The sequence below is a fragment of the Bos indicus x Bos taurus genome, chromosome 14 (assembly GCF_003369695.1).
Source record: "Bos indicus x Bos taurus breed Angus x Brahman F1 hybrid chromosome 14, Bos_hybrid_MaternalHap_v2.0, whole genome shotgun sequence".
Taxonomy (NCBI): domain Eukaryota; kingdom Metazoa; phylum Chordata; class Mammalia; order Artiodactyla; family Bovidae; genus Bos; species Bos indicus x Bos taurus.
Window position 1 is genome coordinate 30,397,754 of NC_040089.1, and position 25,810 is coordinate 30,423,563.

A 25,810-nucleotide genomic window follows, 5' to 3' on the forward strand; every position below is an offset into this window, starting at 1 on the left:
CCAACACAAGTGGTGTTCTGGTACCTGCACGAGGGCCTGAGGTTCCCGCCGTGGGAACAAAGGGCTGTGGAGACCAGAGACCGGGCTCGGAGCCGACTTCTCCAGGCTGTGAGGACTCAGCCATCTATGCCCCAGGCCTCGGCATCTCACCTGTGAGGTGCAGGTGACAGGTGAGACCAAAGACTGGGCTCAGAGCTGACTTCTCCGGGCTGTGAGGACTCAGCCATCTATGCCCCGGGCCTCGGCATCTCACCTGTGAAGTGCAGGTGACAGGTGAGCTCACAGGATGATGCCTGCACCCAGCGACACCTGAGCAAGTCCTGTGAGCCAGGGCTAGAATCAAGAAGTGGACGCTTAGTTCTTGGTAACTTTGCCTTATCCTTTCCCACAGACTGACTTATAAGGTAAATATCAAAGATAAAAATGTGAAAAGATAGGTTTTATTCATCAAAAGTGAACAGCAACAGGCACATATTAAAATGAGTCTGGCAAAGCCTTTTACAAATGGCTTTACACTCAAGCTTTCTCCCAAGAAAATGGCTGTTGCGACAAACTGTAAACATAATTAATAAACAGTCTTTTACAGTAACAAGGGAAATACAATTGAACTAAAAGAAAGCACCGGTTTCTCTTAAAACTAGATTACAGTTGTGCTTACTATACATGAAACAATTTAAAACAAATTACAAAAGTGGAATGTTTGTTAAATTTAAAATTAGTCCTTAGATTTTTTTTTTTGTCCTAGAAAACATCTGTTCACATCAAAAGGCCCGTCGAAGGGGAACGTTTCGTCAAAGGGAGGGACGAGAAAACAATGCACTTTTTTTCAAATCAAAACAAGAAGTTTGGTCACTTAGCTTGGTGCATAGTTAAGGCATCTGGCGTCTGGAGCCATCATCTCTCACGGCCGACCTCCCTTCCCCTCCCACGTGTGGCTGCTCACTACGTCACATTCTACAATAATAAATAAAAGCCGACGTCTCCGATCCTTGCCACGTGGATAAATAGAACACATGCACAGTCACACATGCACGAGCGTGCCCCACACACACATCCACACACACACGACATACCTCTCACTCCCTGCAGCGAGAGGGACTTTAGTACCCTTGCTCTGAAGGACACACTGGCCCATCCCACTTTATTTCAGATTGGCAATACCCTGAGCTGATTATGGTGTTTGAAACATTCCACCTTTTTTTGTTTTCTTGCATGTGCAGGTCAAGTGTACAGTAGTGAAGACAACATGCAATGTCTTCACCGCGGAATCATCACACAGCTAGGACACTGGGGTTCTGCCCCGCCCGCCCCAAATTAAAAACCAAAGTTAAAAAAAAATTGCATTGCCAAACAGCACTGGAGTGAAAGCTCGGCGGCACTCTATGATAAATGCTCAGTCTCCAGTGCACGAAATAAACCAGAGCAAATGGGAGGCTTTGGTGGCATCCGAAGGAAAAAAAGGCAAACCGGGGGAGGGGGAGAAAGAGCTGCAGTTCTAGGTTTGATCTTCAGAATTCTTAGTGGTTCCTTCACAATCATGCTCCAAGGCAAATTGAGAACCAATATTTCAAGAGTTGGTTTGTAAACATTGAGTCCTGCCAGAGGTGCAGACACTGGGCACTTCACATTTCCATTTTCTCCGACAGAATCAGTGGAAGGTACCGATACACACTGTTTGCATCATGCTGGTTAAATTCCGAAGATTTCTGCTGAAGGCTTCAGTTCAAGCTTCACGATGATGCTTCGAAGAGCACACGAGCCACTGCAATCCTTCCTGCAAAAACTTCCTCATATTCCCTCCGTTTCGCTCCTGCCAGGCGCTGCGCCTCTTCAAGGTCTCCCACAAAAAGCCAAATGCATATTGCTGTAGGTTCGGGTCTTGTCCTTAACAAGTGGGTTCAAATGATCCAACAGAGGAAATCTTGGAAATAAATAATGCTGGCATCATTCATTTCCCTTGGCAGTCAAGAGTAAGTTCTCTCACCTCAAGACCCCGTTTCACATTTCTAACAACCTCTAGGAGGCATCTGTCCACTGGTTCTGGGGGTTAGGGTAACCGGTTTTCCTGAGGTAATAACTGTGAGCTCAACTCCTCGAATGCAGCATCAGCGTCCTCGCTGCTGGGCTGCTCTCTCTGCAGTCCCTTCCAGCTGGCTTTGTTCAGCCCCACGTGTCCGAGCATCGTCTGGGACAGCCTGGTATTGGAGAACCGGGCCCATTCCGTGAACAGAGGCTCCACAAGATAGGTCATAAAACCTGAGGAAACAAGGAGAAAAGGCCTCTGTGTGTGTTCTGAAACTTTCAAATGTCAATACAGAGTCTACTCTCTTAAGCCCTATTCCAGTACTATCTAGCTCTTATTTTTCTAGACATGTGTGAAAATTTACATACCTTCTCGAAGAATCTATGTAAGCAACGTAATGAAACTTGAAGTGAAGGTGAGCTGACAAACGCAGCACATCTCTGCTGATGATTCCTCTCAGCTGCACCAACCACATCCTTCTATCAATGTTTCAGCAAAACTGCGGTGGCCCTGCAGCAGAGCTCAGTGGGTCCGAGGGCTGGTTCCCGCAAGACTGCTAGAGCTAAGGGGGTCTCCTGGGCTGCGGGTGACGAGACCGGAACCGAGGTGCAGCAGCTCTGCCATCAGTCGGGGGTGATCATCACCCCTCATCATGAGCATAGGGCAGCTTCTATGTACTGATACCTCAGAATTTATAAAGCCAAAACTCACAACACCATGGCTTCCCTGGTGATAAACAATCTGCCTGCCAATGCAGGAGACCTGGGTTGGGAAGATCCCCTGAAGGAAGAAATGGCAACCCGCTCCAGTATCCTTGCCTGGGAAATCCCACGGACAGAGGAGCCTGGCATGTTACAGCCCATGGGGTGACGAAGAGTCAGACACTACTTAGCAACTACACAACAACATGACACCAAGTACAAGTCTAAGAAGAACAAAGATTAAACCATCACTAAAGTGAAGATGGAAGTGTACTAGGCCTACTTTATGGACAGCTCATACCACCGATCTCCCTTAATTCAGTCAGAAAAGGAAAGGCGATTTCAGGACAGCCTGCATCTCTGGGTTACACAGTACTCGAGCCCACACTGTATCTGACTTAATAATACTACACAGTATCTTACACAGGGTGGAAGAAGCCTCCTAGGAAACACCTTAACAAAAGCAAATATAACATCATCTTCCTAAACTTTTGATCAAGGACACGAAAATACACATTCAAATTCTATCACTGTTAACAGTTTAAAATTTTTTTCATCTCTAAAACTTTCTTCTCAGGGAAAGACTCTATGGACCACAAACTACACACGGTCCACTTAGCCAACAAGAAAGTCTCAGTGGTGGGACTTCCCTGCTGGTCTGTGCTCCCAATGCAGGAGGCCTGGCTTCGTGCCCTGGTCAGGGCAGTAGATCCCACACGCCACAATAAAGAGTTTGCATGGTGCAAGTAAAGATCCCACGTGTTGTAACGAAGACTGAAGATCCTACAATTAAGACCTGTGCAGCCAAATAATATATATATTTTTAAATGTCATGGAAGCAAAGCAGTTAGCGCCCACTACTTTTAATCAGAAAAGTCACATATGGTCTGATGGTTGAATTTTAAGTGTACCAATTCTGGTCTCTGAAGTAGCAGTGCCGATACTGGAAACACAGCTTTCTTCCGGGTCTCCCATCTCCTCCACACGAGTTAACTGAGAACCTACTCTATGCCAAGCACTGCTTTGGGTTGGCCAGGGCTCAGCAGTGAATAGTCGAGATGTGCCTGCCATGAGGAATGTTCTGGTGAGGAGAGACAGGACACGAGAAAAACATCACCACTGTGGTGAGAGAGCATTTCAGCCTCTGGCAGCAGCCACCCTCATACCCCCAGTCTGGCTGATCCTGCGCCCAGAGCCCCATCTTTTTCTAGGTGCCGCAGTCAGATCATGAGCAGCTGGGGTCTTGTACCCAAATGTAGGACTTTATTACCACTGGTTTCACAGGATCCATTTTCTTTTTTAAAAATGGAGTATCATTCAGCCTTTAAAAAAATTTTTTTTAAAAAACAAATTTGTGGCTGTGCTGGGTCTTTGTCGCTGCGCAGGCTTTTCTTTAGTTGTGGTTGGGGCTTCTCATTGCAGTGGCTTCTCCTGTTGCATTGGCAGGCAAATTCTTAACCACTGGAAGGCCTGGATCCCTGTTCTTTGATTCTCCCACCATTCCAACCGGCTCAGAGCATCTGCATCCTGTTTCTCCCATCCAACAGACTAGCTGTCTCTCCACGCTCTCTGTTCCCTGGGATTCTTTGAGGTCTTAAGCACCCAGTAACAGTACTCAGGCCGGGGCCACAGACAGAGTCGGGAGGCACCCTGGACTTATGAGCAGTCCAACCACTTGTTGAATCCACTTAATTGTCCCTGTCCACGTGCCCCTCTCTATTCTTGTCCCAGACACCACAGGGTGCCGGGTCACGTGCCTCACTCTCACCCCGCACACGACAGACCCAGGGCTCCTATCACAGAAGAAAACCTATCGACTCAACATGACTTCTGCTTACTGACCACACGCTGGCTCCGGGTAACTGCTGCTTAGCACTGAGTTTATTCTAACAGTTCCCTGACTTACCCTAGAAGGAGAATCTTTCCAAGCCCCACTTTCCCTTAGGATTTGAGGTCACAAAGACCAACACCTGCTAACTGTATAAACTGGGCGAATGAAGAAGAGGAGCCCAGCAGCGCTTGTCTTGGGTGGCTGTGAGTCAGGAGCTGCCCAACCATTTGTGAGTCTACTTAACTGTCCCAGGACAGTCCACGTGCCTGGGACTCCTGCCTTCACACAGGTGTGGCTGTGCAGAGCCCAGTGGGGTCCCAAGTTGCTGAAGGTAAAAGAGAGGGTGGGTGCTGGGGAGACGACTTGAGGCCAGGTTACAGGGGCCTGTGCGCAGTGCTGCAGAGTCAGCTTCAACCAGCAGGTGGAGCAGAAGAGCCTGAGGTTGCAAGTGTTCACTGGCAATCAGGTCTAGTGGTTCCAGAGTGACAGAGTTTCTTTCTTTTTTGGGGTCTGGGGGCTGGGGAGGGGAGTGCCGCACTGGATCTTCATTGCTGTACGTGGGCTTTCCTCTAGTTGCAGAGAGCAGGTGCATGGGCTCTGTTGCCCCACAGCATGTGGGATCTTCCTGGTGAGTGAGTGAGTGAGTGAAGTCGCTCAGTTGTGCCCGACTCATTGCGACCCCATGGACTGTAGCCTACCAGGCTTCTCCGTCCATGGGATTCTCCAGGCAAGAATACTGGAGTGGGTTACCATTTCCTTCTCCAGGGGATCTTCCCGACCCAGGGATCGAACCCGGGTCTCCCGCATTGGAAGCAGATGCTTTAACCTCTGAGCCACCAGGGAAGCCTTCCTGGACATTCCTGGACCAGGGATCAAACCTGTGTCCCTTACATTGGCAGGCAGATTCTTAACCACTGAACCATCAGGGAAGTTCCTATTCTTTCCATCTTAGAACAGAAAGTTACTGCAACCTGCTCTGCTTGCCTTTTTTTTTTTTTTCTGCTTGCTTTTTAACTATTTAATTTCTGGCTGTGCGGGGTCTTCTTTGCTGTGCACGGGCTTTCTCTAGTCATGCGCAGGCTTCTTGTTGCAGTGACTGCCTTCTGTTGTTGCAGAGCACGGGCTCTAGGCACATGGGCTTCAGTGGTTGTGGCACACAGGCCTAGCCACCCCAGTGCATGAGATCTTTCCCAACCAGGGATCAAATCTGTGTCCCCTGCAGTGGAAGGCAGATTCTTAACCACTGGACCTGCTCTGCTTTTTACCAACTAAAATCAAGTGAGAGTAAATTATAAGGGTCAAAAAAAAATCCAGGAATAAGATTATTTAAAAATTAGAAATAAGCATTTTAATATTTATATTTCAGATGTACCTCTCTTCCTGACAAAATTAAAGTGAATGGCATTTTAAAAACCAGTTATATCTGAGTATGTATAGTTACCAATCTGGATGTTGGCAATTGATTCAGTCTGACGATCGCAGAGTGGACTCACACCCAAATGATACTTTTTTTCTATATCTCCTAGAAATTTAAAAAAGAGAAAGAGAATTCTTTATGTGGACTATACCTTATTGGTTAAAAATATAATTAAAGTCTTCATCTTACCTGTAAATTCCTTAGGAAAAATGTAACATACTTAATCCTCATGAGAGGACGCCTTCTAAATTAGTTCTTTTTTAAATTTTAAGTTATTCACACATAGAAAAGGTTGCCAAGCTGATAACCTATTTCAAATGGAGAGGGTGGAAAACTTAACTAGATGTTATCCCAGGATTGTAATTCTGTCACAGCATTTTAGTTTAAAACTTAAGATTTCTAAAAGGAAGACGCATGGAATGAAGATCTTTATCTTTCTGGCTTTAATTCACAAAATATGTCCTATGGCCATACCCTTCACACGGGACAAGGATGGAGCAAGGGCGGGACAATCTTTCTGTACAGCAAAACTCCCAACTTGCTCTATGTCTATTCATAAATGCACACACATCAGATCATTTCAAAAGACAACTGCTGATTTTTTCAAAACAGGTCCCCAAATTGTGCATTACTGGTTCTATATCCATCTATTGTGAACCGCCACTAAAACTATCAGGCACCTACTGCTAGACTCTACAGCTGTCTAGCAGTTATTTTGTCTAAGTTACTTTAATTGTCTAAGTTATTTTATTCATATGATGCCAAAAAATGAAATGGACAGGTGATCACTCAACACTCAACACTGTAACTTGCCTTGATGGAAGAATTCCTCTGTTACTTTTTCACTCCACTGCTTGCTTAATTCCCAGGTCCGACACGGGTTACAAATATCGGCACACTTCAAAGCCATCTAGCAAGCAAAATATTGAAACTATCTTAAGAAAAAAAGTAAAATTTCAAATGTACCAAGTTTAAATATACTCTAATAGCAGGAAAAGAACACCTTAAAAAAGAAAATGTTGCAACAGGACATCTGTTATCCTTTACACTGAGTTTGGGGCTTTCCTGGTGGCTCAGATGGTAAAGAATCTGCCTCCAATGCAGCAGATGCGAGTCTGCAGCAGACTCGATCCCTGGGTCAGGAAGATCCCCTGGAGAAGGAAATGGCAACCACTCCAGTGTTCTTGCCTGGAGAATCCCATGGACAGAGGAAGTCTGATGGGCTCCTCTGTCCATGGGGATGAAAAAAGTTGGGGTACGACTGAGCGACTTTCATTTTCACACTGAGTTTATGATACTGTTAGTTACAGCAATTATTTTATAGAGGTGCTGAAAGCCTGCTAACCAAACTGAACATGCTTGATAATTCCAGACAGCTAACACAGAACTATATTAATCAGAAAGCTACAAACCAATCAGTCATTTCTCATTTTTCATGTGTGAGAACTTGTTAAAATAAAATGCTGTTTGGGACTTCCCTGGCCATCCAGTGGTTAAGACTGTGCATCCAATGCAGGGGGCACAGGTTCAATTCCTGGTCAGGGAACTAAGATCCTGTGTGCTATGTGGCACAGCCAAAAAACGAAACAACAAAAAAAAGCTGCTACTGTTGACTGGTACCGCATCTTGTAAACACTGTTTTACTGTTAGAAATCTCAAGTGTGAAAAAGACAAAAGTGATGGCCCTTTCCTGTGTAGCCTTGTGTGACACTTTGCAGACCACAGCTTGCTCTCAAGATTTAACCACTCAGAGAACTACATGAGAACATTTCATTTTTATTCTAACGATCTGCCCTAGAAATAGAATTTTTCCAGGCCACATTTTACCTGTAAGACCAAGTGCCTATGCCTGGCATCTTCCAGATGTAGATCGCCCTTGTCCAGATGGGCCCGAAACAAGGACAAGTATTCATTCTGGCGGCTGATGTCTGTGGCCAGTATCAGAGCGCCTATCTGAGCCTCCATCTGTTGTCTGGAAGTAGAGAAACAGACAGAGAAACACAAGGATTTCAGTTGAATAGCTACTTCTTAATTATTTTTCCCTTAATCTTAATACGCAGAAAGCTTTACTGAGCTCTAAGATATTCTGCCATTCAACTTTTAACCTACTGAAAAATATGGGTTTTAAGGAATGCATTTTTAAAAACCTACTACAATGGTCAATCCAAGACCTAGAGAGCTTGTAGGAAAATACCACTTGGCAAACACTCCGAAAGGAAGGTCTTAAGGTGGAATTATATGCCTTAAAAAAAATAAGTGATGTACAATTGACATGTTGCTTGAGAAAATTTTTTGCTGTGATGTAGGGAAAAACTCTGGATTCTTTGTTGGGTGCCTGAGATGCAGGATGAGGGTCAGATGGAGGAGGAACGGACTATTTGATGACTGACTCCTGCAGACATGAGAAAATATGTCTGAGTAAACGCTAATGAAGCTCCACCAAGCGATGTAATACAGTTTAGATTCAATTATATTTTCAGAGCCAAATTCAAGAATCAATTATCTGTAAGACTGTTCAAATTTTCTGGAAGGGAAAATGTAATATGTTAATACAGATAACAAATATATCATCTAAAAAGCTTTCTCAAGTCAAATAGGAAGAATGTTCAAAAATTCCTTTTGTTTCAATGGGCCATCGCCAATGTTTTCTTTGTATAATGATCAGTAAAGAGCTGATCATTATAGATTAAAAAGCTCACAATATCGAATATTAAATAAAACCCTAAAGAAAGAAGACATAAAAGGACACAATTGTGTAGTATTCCTGATTTTCAGTTTTTATTTGAAACAAATTTGAGAATTCAACAGGATTAACATCAAATGCAACACATGATAAAAAGGGAATAATAAAGCAAACAATTTAATCCATCTTATTCAAGAAAAAGAGCATTTATATATACTAACACCAGTTAGTATATGGTGGTTTAAATAGTTTTTATATATTTGTACGACGACAAGAAACAATTTTACTTACCAGAAGTATTGTCAAACTCCAAATGGTAGCCATGAATACAGACTTAAAAATTTTTTTTAAAGTCCACCTTTTTTCTTATGATCATTACCAAAAACTGTTGTTTTATAAAGTTCTTTTAAATTGAGAAAGGGAAAGAAAAACGAAAGAGCAGTGACGGTAACTTAAACCTTGTCATCCTAACGCATTTTTATGTTCCCCTTTCTCTAGAATTAGGCAGTTGATACCCACTGACATCGTTTCCCCAGGTCACCTTCTCGGGATGAGACACCATTAAAAGCTTTTGCTGGTGGACCAATGACGAGATTCTGTTGACAATACCCCCGTATCGGGCTCCTTTAAGTTAGTGCTCTTTGTTAGCTTTTCAAATGGTGTGTGTGTGCGCGTGTGCGCGCACGCTTAGTTGTTCAGTCATTCAGTCGTGTCCGACTCTTTGAGAGCCTATGGACTATAGCCCCTGAGGCTCCTCTGTCTGTGGAATTCTTCAGGCAAGAATACTAGAGTGGGTTGCCATTTCCTCCTACAGGGGACCTTCCTGACCCAGGGATCAAACCTGTGTCTCCTGCATTGGCAGGTGGGTTCTTTGCCACTGAGCCACCTGGGAAGTCCCACTCAGATGGTCTGCTTGACATCAAATGACACTGATGTCTAAAAAAAAAATACTAGGTTTTCCATTCTTTCTCTTCATTATTTTTCCTAAAACAGATTTTAATGAATCGATTTATTATACAGATTGTTTACTTTCTATCCAATTTACCTTTACATTAAGGTTTTATTCAAGAGTATAAAATGGAAATATGTAATTCTATTTACATAAATAAGTGGTAAACATGACTGAGCCACTGTGTATCCAGAGTGCATTTTGTAGTATCTGTGGATTGATCCTTCATAAAAATTCACTGAAAAAAAAAATGCTACTATTTCAGAATAGGTGTAAATGACTAAAATTTTGATACAAATTTGTAAAATAAGATAACCTACCCCCCAACTGGGGCCTCCTTGGTGGCTCAGATAGTAAAGAATCCACCTGCAATGTGGGATACCTGGGTTCAATCCCTGGATCAGGAAGATCCCCTAGAGAAGGGAATGGCTACCCACTCCAGTATTCTTGCCTGGACAATCCCATGGACAGAGGAGCCTGGTGGGCTACAGTCCATGGGATTGCAAAGAGTTGGACACAGCTAAGCGACTTTCATTTTCACCCCCAAATTGTGGAATACCTGAATATAACAACATAATCTTAAAAACTTTAAATAATTGTTTTTCCAACTTAATATCCACAGTTCATAAATAATTAATTTTGTCTTAACCTACCTGCTTTCTAATGGCATATGTGAGAATAAACCAGATTCTCTCAATAACCCCACTGCAGATCTCCAGTGGTGATTTTCCAGAACTGAGGTATTCTACCAAAAAAACAAAACAAAACAAAACAAAAAGGGCAGATCTGAATCAGCAAAGGGTAAGTCTTTTTCTGAACATAAAGCAATATTTCTAAGTAATATCAAGCTGGTTAAAATTCTAACATTCACTGAGAACCAATTTACTTTTACTCCTTTAAAACGTGACCCATTTTCTAGAATACAAGAATATTAAACTTTGAGGAAGAGCTTGCACTCACCTTGTATAAAGTTGCCAGGTAATGGTTAGTTTTAATGAGGAAAGGTTGATTAACACCTGGATGATCCAGATCATGAGTGGCAGCTGCAATTAAGCTCAGCAAGACGTCCCAAGGAGTTACAGAGTTGGCAAGCTAGACGGTGGCGAGGAATAACTGATTACAGACGTGTCTGCAACGAACTGTACCATGACAACAGCTGTTCTAAATCAGCCTTGAATGAGACTCTCCACGGCCTCCTCCCCTCGTGTTTCTCTGACCGTTCGTCCAGGCCAAGGCGTGCCTGCCACGTGCTGTCCACTCATGCCCCTGGCGGGAGGCGTGGTATGATGCAGTCCCTTGCCCGTGGGGAGGTCGTGGACCCGGCTCACCCTTACACGGCTTCATTTGAAACAAGCGTAACTAAGATGACAGCTAAAGTATAAACCATCTTTTTGAGTATGTTCATGGTGAAAAGTGTTTAAAATAAGGATGATCAGGGCTACACTGGCAAAAAGTGTTTCACGTCACCACTGCCAGACGTGCACGGGTTAAGACGGCCTCTGCATCCGTATTCGCCCGCACACTCTCCCCTCCTGTGCCCGGCATCGCTCCGCAGCCCTGGCTTCCGGCTGGGCGTGGCCAGTGGGAGGGTGAGGCCCCCACAGCCTGTGGACCAGGTTTACCCCCGCACCGGCTCAGGTCCCCTGGAATGCAGCACTTAGTTCCATCGGTCCACTTCCCTGGCTGTGTGGTGGTGAAGTACCAATTTCTCCCACAAGACTGTCAAAGAGAAACTTTAGGCTTGGCCCAGAGGTTTGTTTTTTTTTCCCCCTGAGTATTTTTTTACAGTTTAATTTAAAAATTGGGGCAGCTGGGTGTACATGCATAAAACGTATCCATTTTTATCACTGTATATGAATGATGCCACAATAAAATTGGTTTTTTAATTGGGGTATTTTCACATATTCCACGATCTCTTGAAAAACCAGAAGAGTGGCACCCACGTGGCTGTATTCTTGGAGTTGGCATCAACTGGCACAAACTGGCCCTGTCAGCCTGCTTCCCTCCCAACATCTAGCTGGAACTAAGACCCCAGAGGAGAGGAGTCTAGAAGCAGGCCTAAGGGAGGGCGGATGTAATTTTACCAGCTCTAGAACAGGAAACGTCCATGAGCAAACATGGCTTCCATTACATCTATGGCTGATGACCCCCAACTCTGACTTCTCTGTTTTACTGCAGACTCCTATCCACCTCTTCACTAGATCCCTCCACTTGGATATGGCAGGGACACGCATAACCACACACATCCACAATGGAGCTCACCATCTCCCCGGGCCTCTCCCCTCTTCTACCTTCTCTCCCTCTCAGCAATTCCCTCAGCTGCTCAGGGCGGTATCCACCCATCCCTCTTCCTACTTCACCCCCAACAAAGGCATCCAGACACCACATCCTCCTCATTCTGATTTCCAAAGACCTCACCAACTGCCCACCTCTCTCCTGCCCCACGGCTACAGAAACGGCCCCTCACGGGCAGCAGCTGGGTTGCTGGTCTTGTCTGCTTTGTTCTCCCTCCACAGCCAGGACAGTTCTGTAATTTCTCCCACTTCAGTCTCACAGCTCCCTATTCATCACTGGACATGACACCAATGCCATCCCTGTCCTCATGGAGCTCAGTGTAATCGCCAGATGACTCGCGTGGAGAAGCTGGATGGCTTGGCCCTCGCTTGGGCTTTTGCAGCCTTGCTCTCGACAATCACCTCGATTCTCTAGCTTAAAGTGTGATTAAAAATACAGCCACATTTGCAAACTTGATCCTGCTACATCTCATTCCTGAGAAGGAAGCTTCTGAGTCTGATTAAATCACCAACTTAGGGCTTCCCAGGTGGCTCAGTGGTTAAAAAAAAAAATCCGCCTGCCAATGCAGGAGAGGTGGGTTCAATCCCTGGGTGGGAAGATCCCCTGGAGGAAGAACTGGCAACCCACTCCAGTATTCCTGCCTGGAGAATTCCATGGACAGAGGAGCCTGGTGGGCTACAGCTCATGGGGTCACAAAGAGGCAGACATGACTGAGAGAGTAAACAACAACAAAATCACTAACTTAAGGAAGTGCTTGAAATTAAATCAAGAGAGTTTGCTCAGGGCTCTGGCTGACTGTAAACGCCGGCACCTTACCTTAGGTTCTTTTAGGTAACAGTGCATGGCCTGAGTAACGTCGGCAGCGTGGACTGCATTGTGGTAAGGGTTCTGACTGTGGTAATCTTCTTGAATCATCACTGCATCAAAGGAAAAAAGACCCCCAATTTAATTGCAAACAGGAGGCACTTACAAGTGCAAAAATTGCAACAATTATGTATTTCCCACTTACCCTACTCACGTGGCTATCAGCTAACTGTTCAATTCAGAGAGATGATAACCACTCCAGAACTCACATGACCACCACTGTGACTAACTCGTTTGAAACTTTTAAAACGAGAAGGTATTCATGTCAAATTTGTAAAATTATTTTTTTTCTTCTTCTCTTTTAAAATGTCAATCTCATTGTGCCAAACTCCTTTGACTGTTGTTTACTTTAAAAAGAATTTTAGTTAAGTAAAAGGAGTACAATTCATTCAATAAATACGTATTGTGCTAGATGCTGTTACAGGAACGATGAATCCGTTAGAGAACAAACATCTCTGATGCAATACGAGTACAGACATTGGGGAATGTGTGTGGATTCCAGGATGCTTTATCAGTGAGGTGAGTTTTGGATCTGGAATTAGTTTTTTAGGAGTGCGGGAAGGATGACCTGTTCATCTGCCTCCTCTGCTCAGCGTCAGTTACGTTAACCATGAAAAAGGAGACGAGACCGAGGGGTCCAGCCAAACCTGCCACCATCAAACCTGCACCACGGCCCCAGCAGCCCTGCACTCGGCCCAGTGGTGCCCGGTACCGTGAGCCAACCCCAAAGTGGTACACTAGGACACACAGGTGAGGGGCGAAGAGCACTGGAACTTTCCACTGACTCTGATTCCATCCTTTAAAATAGCTTTTTAAATACTCTCGTTAATATCTACGTTTGTATGTGCTTGTATAATTTATGTATTAGTACATATTACAGACATACAATTTATAAATAAATATGCATTAGCAGTCTTTCAAAAAGTCCTCGATATCTTCTCTTAGTTAGCTACTTAAGAGGAAAGAAAATATTCTCTTCTTCCTTAAAAAAATAAGAAAGAATCCTTATGCTAATTTTCTTCTAACACATTTATTTAGTGAATGACCCCAATTTGTTTCCTGGCAGAGTGCTCTTAAATATCACTCTGTACATTAAAACATAGTCAAAATAATCCTTGGAGGTTGCTGTCAAGAGATTTCAGGGATCAGGAAAAGAGAAGATCCAAGTGCCACGTACCTAATCATTTAAGGGTTTAATCTTCAAGAAGTGAGGAAAGGACAGAAGTTGTGTTGTCTTTGTGAGAAAGTTGTGGCTGACATGGGAGACTGTGGGTAAAGGGGCTCCAGCTCACCAGGCCCCTGGTGCCCCCACCCATGGCACTGGGCCCTCACAGCTCCCCACCCAGGGGTGCAGTCCCCCCTGTGACCAGCTCCGGCAATAGGGTTGTGGTGGATGGGAAGGTGCCAGCGTCCAGCCTGAGCTCTGGACACACCAGCGGTCTCCTAAAAACTGGCCACCGCACTTTGAACAAGCTCGGCTCATTGTAAAATAATAATTAAAAAAAAAAAAAATTATTTTATTTATCTTGCTGCACTGGATCTTAGCTGCAGCATGCGGGATCTAGTTCCCTGACCAGGGATCAAACCCAGGCTTCCTGCATTGGGCACACTGAGTCTTAGCCACTGGACCCCCAGGGAAGTTCCTGTTTTTTGTTTTTAATGTGACTCTGTGACGGTGCCAAACTCCTCTGCCTCCCTTTAATTTAACAGTAGACCACGTAGAGCTGAGCTGGGTCAGGCCCAGTGCCCCTGGGAAGGGCCCAGCCAAGGCCCGTGAAGCTGCCATGCGGCTCATCCAGTGTCCCGGGCAGGGACACGAACAAGCTCAGCCAGACCAGCAGCAGCCCACAGACTCAGGGCTCCGCACACATGTGTTGCTTCAAAACACTAACTTTGGGGCGGTTAGTTTTAAAGCCATAGCTGATATAACTGAGAGAAAAGGTAACAAGTTCCCGTATAAATATTACTCTTAAATGTAAGGTTAGAATCACTTACCTAAAAATCTACGAAGTTTCATCATATCTAAATGGAAGTACTCAATTAATCCATGGAGACTAAATAAATGAAAGGTTAAACTTACTAGACTATTTCCTAAAAAGAAAGGAGAGGAGACATTAGTAGGAATACAAGATATTAATAACATAACTGCACTGTGCTTCCAAATAAGGGTTTGAATATACAACATAAAGAGTACCAAGTCCTACTTGTTGTCCATCTAAAATTTACATCTTATCTTCCCAGTTTTGAATTTTAAATATCACATCTTTTTTTCCATTCTAAGAAAAAACTTTTTTTTGGTTTTATTTTTCAAAAACCAAACAAATGGATGATAAATAATTAGAATTGATAGAAAACTTCGAAAATTATCCACACTGAGTAAGTTTAATTCAATTTCCCAAAGCACTTAAAACCTCCTTGCAACCATCCCCCTAACTGAGCAGGTGTGTCCCAGAGCAAAGCGTCTTGACTACAAATGCTGTATTATTTAACAATTAAATAGACTCTATATTTAAAGGTGTGTAAGCTCATATATTACTGCCAGCGTTCAGACAATAACATAACACATGATTCTGTATTCTCAAAAGAAATCTATGATTCTTACAAACATATAAAGACACAACTAGTTCTAAATGAAAATGTGTAGTAATAATATTTACAAATAATGATAAAGGACTACTGGGCTAACCTAATCCAAGCTGCCTGAATAGCTGTTGAGAAGCCCATGGCTGAGGAAAAAAAGCAAATTAACTGGAACAATGTTTGCATGAGCAACACGGGAAAGGATGTGGCTGCCAAGAGAGCCCTCTTAAACACCACCTCACTTATCGTCTTCAAACAGAAAGAAAAAAAACCCATTTCAAATCTTCTACCTTTAAGAAGTGAAAACTTAAAAAATGTATTCAAATTTTGGTAACACTCTACTGGTGCAAATATGAGCCCATGTGGTCTAGAATTAGGTGAAGAAGTGGGCTATGGTCCTATTTTTACTGCTGTAACAACCAATTTTTCTTGGGACAGATACATTGATGTTTCAGAACATATAATAAAAAAAAAAAAAATCTGAGTTTTAAAAAATGAGCAAAGGATCTGAATCAATGGTTTTCCAAATAAGACATACAAGTGGCCAATAGGTAAATGAAAAGCTGTTCACTGATCACCAGGGAAACGCAAATTAAAACCACAACAAGGGATTACCTCACACTTGTCAGAATGGCTATGATCAAAAAGATAAGTGATAACAAGTGCTGGCAAGGGTGTGAAGAAAAGGGAACCCTTTGGTGAACTGTTGGTGGGGTTCTTAAGCTGGTGTAGTCACTATGGAAAACAATGGAGGTTCCTTAAAAAATTTAAACTAGAACTACCATATGATTGAGCAATTCTACTTTGGGGTAAATATCTGAAGGAAATGGAATCACTATCTCAAAAAGATATCTGTACCCCATCTTCACTAGCTTATTTACAATAGCCAAGACATGGCATCAACCTAAGGGCCCACAGATGCATGACTGGATAAAGAAACTGTGATATGTATGCAATGGGCTATTACTCAGGCATAAGAAGCAGGAAATCTTGCCTCATGTGACAAACGGAGGGAGTTTGAGGAACTGTGCTAAGTGAAAGAGAAAGATAAATGCCGTATGATCTCACCTCTACATGGAATCTAAACCCAAACGACAAAGTCCTGAGCTCACAGATACAGAGAACAGATCGGTGGTTGCCAGAGGTGAGGGTGTGGGGAGATGGACAAAGTGTACTGCATACTTGAATGCTGCTAAGATACCAGATCTTAAAAATTCTCATCATAATACAAAGATGTAACTTCTATATGTGGTGACTAGACCCATGTGGTGATTATTTTTCAGTGTATACAAACAGTAAATCACTACGTTGTATACTTCAAGCTAATATGTCAGTTACACTTCAATTAAAAAAAAAGGATGTATATTCATTCTCTATATTCAGGTAATCATAGGTTCTCCCCAAAACTGTTTCCCAAACCTAATGAAATAAATGATTGATCTCTAGGGTCTAGAGTGAGTTTTAAGGAAGCTGCAATCCAATGGTAAAATACCCTCATCTGGAATTCAGGCAAACGGCAGTAAGAAAGGTATGCTAACGTCTTCCCTCCAAGAACCTCAGAGGAATCTGACAAGAACCAATCTGTCAAAGTGTACCGCCCATACTACAATGAAAACCTGCATCCAGCATTTTTTTCTTATTTTCAGTTCACAAGATACCAACTGACTTAATACCAGTGAGTAAGAATACAAGTCAATGAAATTTATTATTTCAAAGCAAGTGATGCTTAGTTGATACGTTACAACAAGAAACAGGCACTGAAGAAATTCTTTTATATGAAAATGGAAACAAACGCTTTCTTGGAAAAGAAAATTTGTAACTTAGAGAAAAGTTACCCTATATAAAGACATACCAAAGGACAGGCCTGCCTACGGCGTTATGGCTCTCAACAGGTTTCCGGACGGGACTCTACATGTAAGGACTGGGCTCCGGCGACAACACGGGTCCAGCAACGAGGGCCCTCGTGTGCCAGGTGACCTTCAGGGGTGACAAGCCCTTTCTTGGCATCTCATGTAACTTAACTCCTTCCTGCAAAAAGCAACATCTAATATCTTCCGTGTGTGTGTCTGTGTGTGTATGTTAGTCGCTCAGTCATGTCAGACTCTTTGCGACCCCATGGACTGTAGCTTGCCAGGCTCCTGTGTCCATGGGACTCTGCAGGCAAGAATAATAGAGTGAGTTGGCATTCCCTTCTCCAGCGGATCTTACTGACACAGGGATCCAACCTGGGTCTCTTGTATTGCTGGCAGATTCTTTATCATCTGAGCCACCAGAGAAGCCAAATATATCCTACTACCTTGCAGTGGACAAGCCAGGAGTAGTGGGACTCAGAGCTTCTTCCCTGTCCTCCTCACAGTATCACTTGAAAAATCACCACAGAAGAAACACAGGGCACACCAGCCCAATGAGCAAGAAGCGAAAACTTAGATACCAAGTACATGCATCATCCAGGATTCATTCCAGGCTAAGCAGCTTTGAAAGGAAAGCAGATCCAACCAAATAATGCAAGTTAAAAAGGAACTTTCTTCTGCCCACTTGTTTCCCAATAATATCTCTTCCTATATAAAATTCCTTAACTTTTGGGTGACTGTAGTGAACTGAATATGCATTAATAGGTCACCATCTGTAAAACAAGTGGGCAGCTAACCACAGATGGTTTCTACTAACCCCTAACAACTCTAAGAAGAAATCATTTGGCCACCTTTTCCACAAAAAAGGGGTGAGATGATTAAAGAAGAGCTGGTGTTAGTTGCTCAGTCGTGTCTGACTCTTTGCGACCCCATGAACTAGAACCCACCGGGCTCCTCTGTCCATGGGATTCTCCAGGCAAGAATACTGGAGTGGGTAGCCATTCCCTTCTCCAGGGGATCTTCCCAACCCAGGAGTCAAACCTGGGTCTCCTGCACTGCAGGTAGATTCTTTACTATCTGAGCTGCCAGGGAAGCCCACAGGCAAGCCAAGTGCTACCTAAGTTAACTCACGTGGACCAGTGACTAGAATTCTGCGCATCGTACACTGCCACCCTCAATCCACTTCCACCGCCACGCCCCTTGGCTGGCAAGATACATTCTTTTTAAAAATAAAATCTAGAGAAAAACAATCAACTATTTCTGTGAGTGACAAAGTGTCCAGGGGACTAAGAATAGGCTATGAGCTGTTAAGTGTTACGTGAGGTTAGACCTTGAAGGTGTTAAGGGGGGCATTGTATTATCTATATTTATCCTGAGATAAGGACTAAAGGAATATTTGTGTTGTGGTAGGAAAGGGGAGTTTCCCAGATCTGGAAGAAGCTGAGGCACCTATATTTTCAAAGAGGGAAGGAAGGCTGCATGGAGGGACAGCTGTGTAGACGCGATCAGAGTCCTTTCTAGGAGGACAGGCCTGAGTGGGGGCCTGGGAGGGGAAGAGACACTGGTCACCAGAGGGCAGAGAGAAAGAGAACAGGAAGAGAGAAGAAGAAAAACAGAAGGCGGGGAAGTGGGAGGGAGGCTCCGCCACTGAGGTGGCCTTTACTGTCCTCACACTTGTGCCTGGGATGGTCTAGTTTTTCTGTCGACAGATACAGACAGCTAGAACGTGATCACAGCGGTGTCCTCACTATGCCTGGCCCACACAGCTCAGAGGAATGACGATGTGATACTAAAAAGCTTCTTCGTTATTGTTCAGTCACTAAGTCGTGTCTGACTCTTTGTGACCCCGTGGACTGCAGCACACCAGGCTTCCCTGTCCTTCCCCATCTGTCCATTGTGTGGACCCAAGCTATTCTCAAGATGACTATAGTGTGGTTTCCATATTTGGCTTCCTTGTAAAAAGGAACTTTATTCCAAAGTAAAATTAGGGGGAAAAAAAGGTAGTTTCAAAGTATAGCAGGGAGCCACATACTTATTTCAACAGTGAGAACTTCCTCTCAGTGAACTTCCCACTCTGCTTCATTTATTTAAAAGGCAAAAGGGACAAAGTCTAGTTGGAATATATAGGTACCACCAACTTTTTACGTCAAAAATTTTATACAAAATGAAAAATGATTCCCAAAGGGAATTTTGTTCCTGTGCCCAAAGACAATAAAGAAAAATGAACCTTGGCTCAGTTGGTAAAGAATCTGCCTGCAATGCAGGAGACCTGGCTTCAATCCCTGGGTTGGAATGATCCCCTGGAGGAGGGCATAGCTACCCACCATAGTATTCTGGCCTGGAGAATCCCTTGGACAGAGGAGCCTGGCGGGCTATAGTCCATGGGGCCGCAGAGTCGGACACGACTGAGCAGCTAACACTTTTTTCACTTTCAGCCAAAGCAAAACAGAACTCAGAAAGAGGTAAACAAATCAGAATCATCTTTATTTTTTTCCAACGTACTCAAACTTTCCATAGATAGTGATTAGCTCCAAGCTCTCCCCTACCCACCCCGCCAGAGAGAAGCAGTGTCAGAAGGGCCCGCTCTGCTGATCATAACACACCATCTCTCTAAAGTGTGCAGAGAAAGAGAGCCTGAGAACCAGAGTGAGAAGAAAAGCCATCTCTCAAAAGGGCGTCAATCTACCACACATCTCGGGCTATCAAAACTGGAATATAAGATTGGAGGATGTCACTGTACATGGCTACAGCACAAAAAAACCCAAAAAGGAAACATCAAGAACCATGAGATAATAATGTGTACGTTGGGTTATTAATAGCAAGAGAAAAGAAGAATAGAAGTGCATGCTCAATCGTGTCTGACTCTGCGACCCCATGGACTTGCAGCCCGCCAGGCTCCTCTGTCCATGGGATTCTCCAGGCAAGAATACTGGAGTGGGTTGCCATGCCCTCCTCCAGGGGATCTTCCTGATTCAGGGATTGAAACCACGTCTCTTGCCATCGGCAAGTGAATTCTTTACCAACTGAACCAGCTGAGAAGCCTCTTATTAACAGCAGTAGGTTTAATTAGAGATACCCAAGTGACTATGACAGGGATTACTTTTGATTACTACTAAGAGTGATAATCAAAAGTAAAATTTTAGATGGATGCTCTAGGCTTACAGATCAGTCACTGAAGAAGGAACAATAGGATGCTCCCTCAGCCAGCAGAGGGCGCCCACACTCAATAAATGAAAGCAGTGGCAATCCCATCAATGCAGCAATCCTGAGAATACATGAGAGTAAGTCAAAGTCTTCACTTACCATTTGTTAGTCTATCAAATAGAAAGATATCAAAATTCCAATTTCCAACTTTTTCCAGCATACACTGAAATGAAAACCAAACATTCCTACTGTAATTTAATCTCAGTAACTTTCTCTGTCTTTTGTAGATAGTCCATAAGGAAGCTAACAAAAACAGAAAGTGGTCGACTTAAGAAATGCTAATGATCACTCTCCTTAGTCATGACCTTTCCAAACAACTCCAAAATATGTCCAAAGGGATAAACTCCATTTGAAAAACAATTAATGTTTTCTCAATTGATAAATGCAGAGGTAAGGCTGGTGTTCCTTTTGACTTATTCTTATGCTCTCATGAACTGTCAAGAATTCCAATACCCATCAGAGAAGTGTAGTTCACACATTGCACGGTCTAGAAACTAGATTTTAAAAATCTAATAAAAGTTGCAATAGTTGAATACTTGCTACATTCCAGATACTATTAAAAATGCTTTATTTTTGACACATTCTTACTATTCACACCAACACTATCATGTAGGCATTGTTTTCAACCCTCATTTACAGATGGGAAAAGAGGGAAAAAGTCATTAACTTGCTCAGTGAGAGTCACAGAGCTGGGTCTTAAGTTAGGTGATCAGACTCTGGAATCCAGGTACCAGACACCTGTAGTATATACTACACTTAAATTATTTGTTATTTTCTTCTTAAAACACATTCCCAATTTATTTATTAATATTCCTTAAATATCCTAATAGAATAGTCCATTGCATTTACTACATAATTTTTAGGTTGATGGTTATTTCAGCCAAGCAAATAAGCCCCACAACAACCCTAAAAATCAAACAGATACTTTTACACCATGTCTTTGTAACCTGAAAATTTCATGGACTTTATTTTCAAGAAAAAATCTGTATTTTGAACCCAAAGTTCACTGTCATATATTCATATATGGCTAAATCAGCATAAGCAATACTAGGTATTACCAGAAGAAGTGATAATAGTCCTAACAACCAATGACACACAGACCAATATTCTCATTTGAAAAAGCAGAACTTGTGAACTTTCTTAAATTTAAAGAAAGTATGAGTGCTTTTCCATTGATTTGTTTTATCAAACAGGGAAGTAAATGTTTTCACTTTAATGTAATCATAGAGTGGGTACCCTGGCCCCATCTACACAAACCTACATCTAACCCGTAGGTATTAAGTCAAAGAATACTTTTACAAATGTTAGAAATGTGAGATTATTAAAAAATCCTCATTTAGTAAAAAACCACCTCAGCCAATTTCCACCTTCATTAAGATATTTCTTTTAAACTATATGAAAAAAACAATGCTCACAATCACCAAATTTAAAAAAACATTTAAATCTTCCAAATATCTCACTTATACAAGAGATCATGAAAAGTGTGACTGAAAGTCATGAGACTTCCTGTGCTGAGTTTACTTTTAAACAACTGGAAGAGAGCAACCGAGTCCCTTCTTAACTATAGTATAGAGAAATTACATCGGGAAAACCATAATATTCTTTCCAGCATTAGGATCCTTGTGACCTTACAGTTTAATGTTCCACTGATCTACTTGCTATTACAATAAATGTTGTAATGCTATAATACATGAAAACATTTTCATTATTTTAGTTCCTTGCTCTGTAATAACCTAATCATAAGATGAACAGCTGCTCTAAAGGGAAAACCTATAATAAAAATTGAGTTCAACTGATTTCACATACCAAAAAAAGGCTAGATAAAATCAGTATCATATGGGAGAAACAAGGTTTCATTAAACCTATGTAAGAATCAATGTTTTCTTGAAGAAAGCTATACACACCTTGGCTTGTCCATTATAATCATCATCTAAAATGTTCAGAGAATTTGAAACAGTAGTACCACGAAAAAAGCGTGAAGATCTAAGATACCGCTGGAAACTTAGTAACCGTCTGATATTCCTTGCAGACACAGAAACTTCAATTTCGGATTGAGCTGAAATGAAAGGAGTAAAAAGGTGAGTAGAGTAAGTCAAAACTGCACATAACCTATCAAGAGCACCTTCTAGTTACATACCAATATTTCTTAAAATTCATCAACTGTCATGCCACATTTCTAGGAAAGAAGAGGTACTTTATTTGATTTTCAATTAAACAGCTAAGAATGAAGGGGTAAATGACCAATTTTATCAGCATTTGGAAACATAATCAGGAGTGTGGTTGGATTAATCATCAGTTTTTTCTTTTTTTAAACTTCCAAGAATGATCACCTCTCCCTCTATTGCTTCAATACACTATAGAAACACTACGGAGCAGGAGGACAAAACCTAGTTCCAAATCATCCTTCACACTGAGAAACCAGGGCCCCAGTTACATATGTTATGAGACTTAGAACTCAAGCACCTCAAATCCTAACGAGGTGTCATTTCAAATTCCTTTATGATAACTTTAGAGGAAAAGGAGATAGAATGGAGAATAACGCAGTTTGGATACTGACATGTCTTCTTTCCATGAGTCTAACCATCATGTTTCCCTGCAGTGTGAGACAGAACCAAAGTTTCTGGGGCGCCAGACAAAATAACAGACTTTGGTTAAAAGCTATCTTGTAGGGAATGAAGTCTTCAAAGTCTAGAAACTAACTAAATTCAGCGAAATGTTCACAACATAAAACATGAAAATGAAGGCTAAGGATCAACAAGTCAGCATCTCTCATCTTAACTTCCATTAACTCTCCAAAGGTCGAGTGACAGGCAATCAAAGACTCTCTAGTGTGTGTCCCATCACTAACTCTTCTATCAACCGCTATTACCCAGAGTTATCTCAGCTATAAAATAACGGCAATGATATCTAATTCAAACAGTGTTGGATTAAATGAGATACTATATACACAGGTCAGATATATAACAGGTTTCAAAGAAATGGTGCCAGTGAAGATGGTGATAAAATTGATGTTTGATGCCACTGTTTAAGAGGTAGGTATGCCTCTCGGTAATTATTCCAAGTTCCAAACCTGTTCATGTTGCTCTAAATAAAAGTATTCATTGGCCTATCACCATTTCAAACTAAACTCCATCTCCTTATCCTCGATGAAAAGGCCTCATTTTCCAGGCGCTGGCTCTCTCCAGACTCAACTCTGGCAACACCTGCCCTGGGAAGCACACCTGGACAGCTACACGCACACCCGCCGTCTAGGAGAGATGGGGGCACCTCCTCTGGGTTCTCAAGGCCGCCTGGGCAGACCCCAGTCAGACCACTTCTGATATTGTACAAAATTACTTATTTCTCTGTCTACTTCAACAAATGATGACCTTCCATACAGGCACAAACTACTTTTTCATCTTTGTATTTCAGAGCCTAATAATAGTGCCATGTAGGGATGCATAACATACACTGAATGAATGAATGAATAACTGCATGTGTGTGCATATGCTAAGCTGCTTCAATCATGTCCAACTCTTTATGACCCTATGGACTGTAGCCCACCAAGCTCCTCTGTCCATGGGCTTCTCCAGGCAGCAATACTGGAGTGGGCTGCTATGCCCTCCTTGAGTAAGTGCATACTGTTTGTGAAATAACTGATGAGTTCTGAGGTTCCCATATACTCACGTAAGCCAGAAACAACACACAGTTATGTGGTTTTTTCATCTTCCATCTCAGTGAATCTAAAATAAAGAGTATCTAGAACAACTGTGGCGTTACCTTTTGATCTTTAGCAACATGACTTACATAAAAAGGATTGGAACCAAAGTGGAAACACTATTAAATATCAAGTGATTATGTTTGAACTAGAATTAGTATGTTTGAGGAATGAGGTTAGTTTAAGTTCAGAAAATGTTCCATGTGCTTAAAAAAAAAGTATCTCATTTAGCCCTCTACAGTGTCAGAAAATGACTATTATTATCTTCCACTTTATACATGAAAACACTGAATCTACACGAGACTATATATAAGGTCACACAGTCAATACAGGGTGACAACTAGATTTTAAAACACAGATCTGCTTACAAATCCTGTGTCCACAGCATTACTCACAAATCTCTTATTTCAAATCTACCATATGGTTTATTGTTTTACCATATGGTTTAGCGACAGTTTATGATAAAATTCTGCATACACCATCATTCAAAATTGTCCTTATTTAGATGGAAGTATCTACAAAAATAAAGACATAGGGGGAAAAGCTAACATACAGAAATACAAGTATTTAATGTGACCCTTCTAACGTTATTCCTAGAAAAGACTGGGCCTGGAAGGGACAGAGTGGAATGACACGAACACACGGGGACCAGATGAGATCTAGTTAATACTAGTACTGCCATCTCTGTATTTACAAGGCACTTTACAGTTTTACAAGAGTACATTCACATCTGTGATCCCGTTTAGTAATTACAGCAATCCTGTGAAGATGGCAAAGATTATCGTCTCCATTGTACAAATATAACCCCAGAAACCAATGTAGAAATGCTATATAATTAACGCATTAGAGCCAATACATTTAAGAAAGCTTCTAAAAAATGCTGTGAAAGACACATTCTATTGATTATGCAACAGTAATCTAAAAGAGTTCAAGATCATAAGCATGACTTCATGAGCATTCCCTTCTATTCAGTATCTTAAATTACACAGAGAAGGTAACAGTTTCATCACTGGCAATCACTTTGCATCCAGACACTGATAGAAGGATCACTGCTCCCAAATTACATGTCCAAACTAACCCATCCTTGAAGTAAACTTGAGAGTCTCTTTGGGAGGATAATTACATAAGGTCCAAACATTGAATGAGCCTCCTGTGAAGGGTTCAACCCACACTGTGCTGAGTGCACACAACAACACGCTAGGATCTGCACCATCAATGTAGACAGCGGCACCATCCAGGAGTCAGGGCTCTGAGACCACGGCTGGGCCTTTCCCTGCCTGTACTCCTATTTCCTAGGTGACTTCTCACAAGTCACAACTTCTTGATGTCTCACTTCCCTTAACTGGGGGGAAAAAAAAAACCCAGAAAACTATCCATAATTCATGTCCTTATTTTCCCTACAGAGCCCTGAAGTTGGGACTCATTATCAAGAACTCTGTTTTGACCATATTGAGCATGAATATTAGATATTAGCTCAAGGGGAAAAGCTCACTCATCATAGGAGCCCAACGCCTTCCAGCAAGACTAGCCCCAGAAGTAACATTTACAACAGGGTAAGAAATAAGACCTTCACTTAATGACAGAAACAGCTTTAACAATTATGGATTATTTCACATACAATCTAAGAAAGGCCGGAGTAGCTGTCGAAACGAAATGGCAAATCATCCAGTGAAAAGAATTTTCTTTACCTAGTGGGCAAGGAGCCTATACCTAAGA

General features: G+C 42.3%; 1 protein-coding gene across 2 annotated transcripts in view; it reads right to left on the minus strand.

Moving 5' to 3' along the window:
• Positions 1 to 418: 418 nt before the first annotated feature.
• The window catches only part of PDE7A (phosphodiesterase 7A), a 106,013-nt gene continuing 80,621 nt past the window's right edge, over positions 419 to 25,810 (minus strand). For both annotated transcript variants that reach the window (XM_027561080.1, XM_027561081.1), the window contains exons 4-13: positions 22,302 to 22,453; positions 20,497 to 20,560; positions 14,759 to 14,854; positions 12,716 to 12,816; positions 10,565 to 10,696; positions 10,258 to 10,349; positions 7,800 to 7,944; positions 6,786 to 6,882; positions 5,997 to 6,077; positions 419 to 2,256 (exon numbers count right to left, since the gene is read on the minus strand). In XM_027561080.1, the coding sequence (XP_027416881.1) occupies positions 2,048 to 2,256; positions 5,997 to 6,077; positions 6,786 to 6,882; positions 7,800 to 7,944; positions 10,258 to 10,349; positions 10,565 to 10,696; positions 12,716 to 12,816; positions 14,759 to 14,854; positions 20,497 to 20,560; positions 22,302 to 22,453 (1,169 nt within the window). In that variant the 3' untranslated portion in view covers positions 419 to 2,047. The remainder of the gene's footprint in view (positions 2,257 to 5,996; positions 6,078 to 6,785; positions 6,883 to 7,799; positions 7,945 to 10,257; positions 10,350 to 10,564; positions 10,697 to 12,715; positions 12,817 to 14,758; positions 14,855 to 20,496; positions 20,561 to 22,301; positions 22,454 to 25,810) is intronic.